The sequence below is a fragment of the Triticum aestivum genome, chromosome 1A (genome assembly GCF_018294505.1).
Source record: "Triticum aestivum cultivar Chinese Spring chromosome 1A, IWGSC CS RefSeq v2.1, whole genome shotgun sequence".
Lineage (NCBI taxonomy): Eukaryota > Viridiplantae > Streptophyta > Magnoliopsida > Poales > Poaceae > Triticum > Triticum aestivum.
Window position 1 is genome coordinate 30855014 of NC_057794.1, and position 5237 is coordinate 30860250.

At 51.0% G+C, this 5237-nt stretch overlaps 1 protein-coding gene across 1 annotated transcript; it reads right to left on the reverse strand.

Moving 5' to 3' along the window:
• Nucleotides 1-1596: 1596 nt before the first annotated feature.
• Nucleotides 1597-2972, reverse strand: LOC123187943 (probable membrane-associated kinase regulator 3). The gene has a single exon (XM_044599953.1). It carries the CDS (start codon nucleotides 2744-2746, stop codon nucleotides 1802-1804), a length of 945 nt encoding a protein of 314 aa, XP_044455888.1. The 5' UTR covers nucleotides 2747-2972; the 3' UTR covers nucleotides 1597-1801.
• Nucleotides 2973-5237: the final 2265 nt, after the last annotated feature.

The following is a 5237-nucleotide window of genomic DNA, read 5'->3' on the forward strand; positions in this document are numbered from 1 at the left end:
CTCCTCCACTGTTTCTGGATGCCGATTCCACGCTTTGGTCCGTATCTGTACGCGCCCTCCCTCGCTCGCTGGAGGAAGGAAGGAAGGAGGGAAGGAAGCAATCATTCTGCACGGCCGGGTAGCCATGGATGGGCTCGCGCACACGAACCAAAGCAAAGCGCAAGTGGGTGGAGGGAGGGGGAGGCGCCTTTTCCAGCGGTTTGTTGCGATTGGAAATCTCTCTCCAGCTTTTCCCCTCCGCCCGGGCAACAGAAAGGCGAGCCCTTTTCCCCCCATGGCCACCGGGGAGGAAGATTCCCTCTGCTCGCATTAGGGTTTTGCTCGCTCGCCCCATGCGGTTCCAAGATGCCGCTGCTAAACCCTGTGCTGGCTTTAACTGTCGCTGGGAGATGGACGGTGAAAGGAGGGGGAATCTCCCGTGCGCTTTGTGAGATTTCTCTCCCTCTGGCTCTGGCTCTGGCTCATCGCACTCCCTCCCAATGCTCGTGCTCGGCTGGGCGGGCCGGGCCTGTGGTGGTGGTGTGCTTGCATTGCGTGACAATGACACGTCCCAGTCAGAAGAAGATGGAGGAGGACAAGCCGTGGTGGAGGGGAACTGGCAATCATCATCATCACAAGCCAAGGCTGCGAGCCTTTTTGGCCACCCCATTGTGCCGTGTGGCTTTGTCAGTGACTCAGCGCCCTATGCACCATTGCTACCACCTTCCAACTGTTCCAGGTATCTCTCATACGATACATAATTAGTTTCGAGAGCTGCTATACACACGACGTTTTTGGACGATGCATGAACGACACTCCACATCCAGCCATTGAATCAGGGAATAAAGTGCTTCACATCCATCTGATTGTAAATCGTGCATGCATCGTGCATGGAGTGTCGTCTGTCTAGTATTTTCGATTAGTTTCCAACAAACATATAAAGCTAAGTATCTCTGGTAGGACACAATCACAAAAGTTCAAATGATTTCATGAGTAATGCTACTAGTTACAATGGCCACATTGTAGTTTTTAATTTATAACAGAGTACTTGCACTAGTTTATGTTTGGCTATTCATTTTGGATGTGCAGATAGGACAGTCATCTTCTAACCTTGTTAACCACAACAGAAAGCTTTGGATGATTTCTACTCCATTGGCCGGCGATGTGTAGGTTCAAAGGAAAGCAAAGCATTTTCCATGGAGCACTAGTGTAACACTCACAGAGCCTTTGTTTTGAAGCCAAGGCAAGGCATGGCGAACGAGATGCAGCGTGGAGCAGAAGTTGGCAGGGGGCATGGAGGGAGCGAGCAATGTGTGCGAGGTAGGTGAAAGCATGCATGACCCAATTTATAGCACCGGATTGGAATGAATATTTTGCACAGGAGAGGGCATGGTCAAGTAGTGTGTACTTTGAGCCACCAAGTCAGTGCCACCCTAGCACACCATTCATCGGCACAGCGCCGTACGCTCACCCCTGCCCCCACGCACAATAGTTTGTTCACTCAAGGTGGTGTAGCAATGGTGTATATGATGATGCTTCCCGATCCCAGCAACACCTGTCAAGATCAATGATCAATCAATGGTGGAAGCATTTTTGATCTCTTGGTCACACATCTAGTAGAAGAACAGAGCTTTTGATCCATTCACATGAATGAAGAAGAGATGAACATGAACAGTGACAACCAAGGCAAAAATCAAAGAGAAGTTCTTGATTCCTCACAAGTAATTCACAGGCACATTGCTCATCTTCACAAACGTCTCCCCCCAAAACCAGAGAGAAAGAAGGGGAAAGAAAAGGAAAGAAAACATCCAAGCTCATGGAGTCATCCCCTGCACATCTCCTGCCTCTCTTGCGAGGACTCGTTGGCGGCGGCGACGGCGACGGAGGTGGAGATCCTGGGGGTGTTGGACACGGAGTAGAACACCACGCCGCTGGCGCTCTTCCTACCCTGCTGCAGCAGCTGCTGGTGCGACCTCTTGCAGTGGGCAATGGCGCCCTGGATGGCCCCCTCCTCCGACCCGGCGCTGCTGCTCCGCTTTAGCACCGGCATCGCCGCCGCCCTCGGCCGGAGGAAGAACCGCTCCGCGTCGCCGCAGGACGGCGTCGACGAGGAGGAGGACGAGGCGGAGGACGAGGAGCAGAGCGGCGAGGTCCCCGGCGGAGCCGACGCCGACGCCGACGCCGCCGCCTTCGTCGCCACCACCAGGCGCACCCGCCGGATGATGCCGGAGAAGGACCTGCGGTGGCTGCAGAGCTCGTCTTGGTCCAGCAGGCTCGCCCTCTCCCTCCCGCCGCCGCCGCCGTTGACGATGCCGAGGTCGCCTGCCTTGGCGAGGAAGAGGGACTTGATGTACTCCCTGGACGTCCACCGCTTCATCAGCTTCAGCCTCTTGGACCAAGAGTACCTCTTGGCGCCCACCTTGCCGTCGCCGCCGTCCTCCACATCCGCGCTTGCGCTCACACTAGGCGCCGCCGGCCCCGCCACCGCCGGCTTGATCTCCGGCACATTCACCTGCTGCTCCTGCAGCAGCTTCTGCACGAGCTGCAGCCGCGGGGGCAGGTGCAGCGGCAGGAGCTTGCCCCTGTAGAACAGCTCGTCCGCCGGCGACGCGTAGGCCGCCTCCTCCCTGCGCCTGGACACACCGCCACCTCCACCTCCACCAGCGCTCTGAAACTCGAACTCGAGGAGCGCGCACTGGGGCGAGGAGGGGGAGAGGTCCATGTCGATGTAGTCGTCCTGGACGACCATGGTCGGGGCCCTCGCCATTGCCACACCGGAATCTGCGACCTTCGGGTGGGGATGGAGAGGCCTCCGGCCAGACCAGACGGTTTATAGGGTTTTGGTTTGGGGTTGGGGGCCGGAGCCGGAGCCGTGGGAGTCCGTGACGTCGGGGTTGGTTAGGTAGAGGAGGAGCGCGGCACCACAAATGCAACCGCAGAGCAGGGAGGGAGGGAGGGGGGGAGACAGTAATGGGGTGAAGTTATTGGGGGAGCGAGGCATGGGGCTCCGGCGCTCCGCTGAGGTGGCGCTGGGGGCTCTGTCTCTCTTTATGTAGAAAAATGGGCCTGCTTGGCCCATTATTTTTGTCCTTTCAACTTTGTGCTTACAGTATGCTGGGCTTGGTTTTCGTAGACTTCTGAGCAACTTCCTACTAGAATATCATTGCGATAGCAAAGCTAGTACGAACTAGGGCGTGGTGCAGCTATTTTGATTAATGTAGATTCAGTAGAGTATTCAATTTTTTAGGCCTCCTTTGATTCATAGGATTTGCATAGGAATTTTACAGGATTGACACCCTCTAGAAGTTTTCCTTTACGTGCTGTTTGATTCACTGGATTGCATTCCTCAGGAACCAATCCTATAGGAACTTCTTAGTTCATTTTCACAGGAAAACAAGCATGAGGTTGGACTTCATGGAAAAAATCCTCTATTTTGCTACCCGACGTAGGATTTCAGTTGACAATACATCTTGTTCCTGTATGTTCCTTATTCTTACACTTTCTCAAACCCTGTGAATCAAAGGAGCCCTTAGCTTGTAGGAGCACTCGTAGTGTACAGTGCGGAGGCTCGGTGCTCATGTTCACTCACCTCGCTTGCTCATGTTCAGGCAGCGGAAGCGGTGGCGAGAAATGACAAGTCCCATCGAGTTCAATTCGGCCGGCGTACCAAGAAATGTTTGTGATGGTCTATCTATCTGCTCCGCTGCCGCCCAAAGCCCATGATGTGACGGTATGATAGGCGCGGCAAGCGAAGGGAGGACGCTCCGGTGATAAGGCAAAAAAAGCGGTCAAAAGACGGCGAGGACTGGGCAGTTTTTAAGACGGCACGCCGGAGTAGATGAGATGAGGAGCACCACCATCCGCTGGCTGGACGGTGAGCTTTCTCCAAAGCCCTCCTCTCAAAATACTGCACACCGCATCATGGCCTCGCCGGTTTTCTACCGTCTTTTACTTGGTATCTCTTGATGGGCCTTCATTGTTCTCGTTCTTGTACCTCCGGGATGATTGGGTCTTTGCGAGCTTTTTAATGCGGTAAGTAGTTTTGGAGTGGTGTGGCGGAGAAAAGCTGCGGGGAGGGGGGCAGGGCATTCATGCGGTCACAAGGCTGGGAGGGACAATGCCGCAATGGTGGCTCGGCTCGTTTGACCGGCCTTTGGCCCTGGTCCAAAAGAGGGCTGGACGTTCTACAGTGGACCGAAGGGGTGGGAGGGGGGCCTGGGTATGCGTGCGCTCTGCAGGTGAGCTGCGTGACTCGCTCCCACATGAACCATTTGTTTAAGCAGCCCATCATTATTTACTGTTAATGACCATTTGGTCTGGTATTAGTAACTTTGACAAAATGAAGTATAGCAGGGGAATCATTTTCCTCTTGTTTCATGCTTCAATTCGTTTGCAAAATGTTTTTTCAATGTAGAATATACCCCTCCGTCCGAAAATTATAAGATGCATTTTGTTTGGTTAAGACGAAAATTTAACGCAAACAATGTTTTACTAATACAGTATTGACTGCCTCTATATCTGTACTCAAAAGAACTTACTGCAAGAAAATATATCTAAAAAATTATGGGTTACATCACAAAAATATACATGTGAAATCTTGGGTCAAATGTAGGCTCAAGATTAGGAAGGGGGGGGGGGCTTGTAGTGTTGTGTTTTGATTGCAAGAGCATCAATAGAGAAATAATTCATCAAAATTTAATCTAACTTAAGCTGAGGTACACTCTACATTTTTTTATGGAGTACTAAGTTGGAGTAAACGAACTATTATTACTCCATTTTAGGCCTTATTCAGTTTGCTGGAATTTTAGAGGATCCCTGCAGAATCATTTTTTCCATGTGATTTTCCTATGTTGAGGATTTGTTTAGTTCCCGTTTAGTAGGAACGGAGGTGCTAGATTCCTAAGGATTGAGTATATATTTGTCTAATTTCTAAGAACCCTAAGGGTTAGGTGAGACCTTATAGAAATTCTTAAAAATTGAAGTGGACATGACATGTCAATCCTCTACTTTTCCTATGGTTCAAGAATTCTGTAAAACTAAAAGGAATGAATCCTTAGATGTTGCTGATTTACAAGTTGGTTCTGTAAAATCTAACAAGACATAGAAAAAATGGGTGTAGGCTCTCTCCTCAAGCAAGAAGTTGTTGATTTATACAGTCTAAATGGCATAAATCAGCAACTCGTTTTTTTGAGTAAGAGCTGCTCTCTTAAATATACAAGTCTAAATGGCATAAGATTAATATCTATATATTCATATTG

Coding starts and splice junctions, on each gene's coding strand:
- LOC123187943 (XM_044599953.1), bottom strand. CDS start 2,746: ATGGCGAGGGCCCCGACCATGGTCGTCCAGGACGACTACATCGACATG.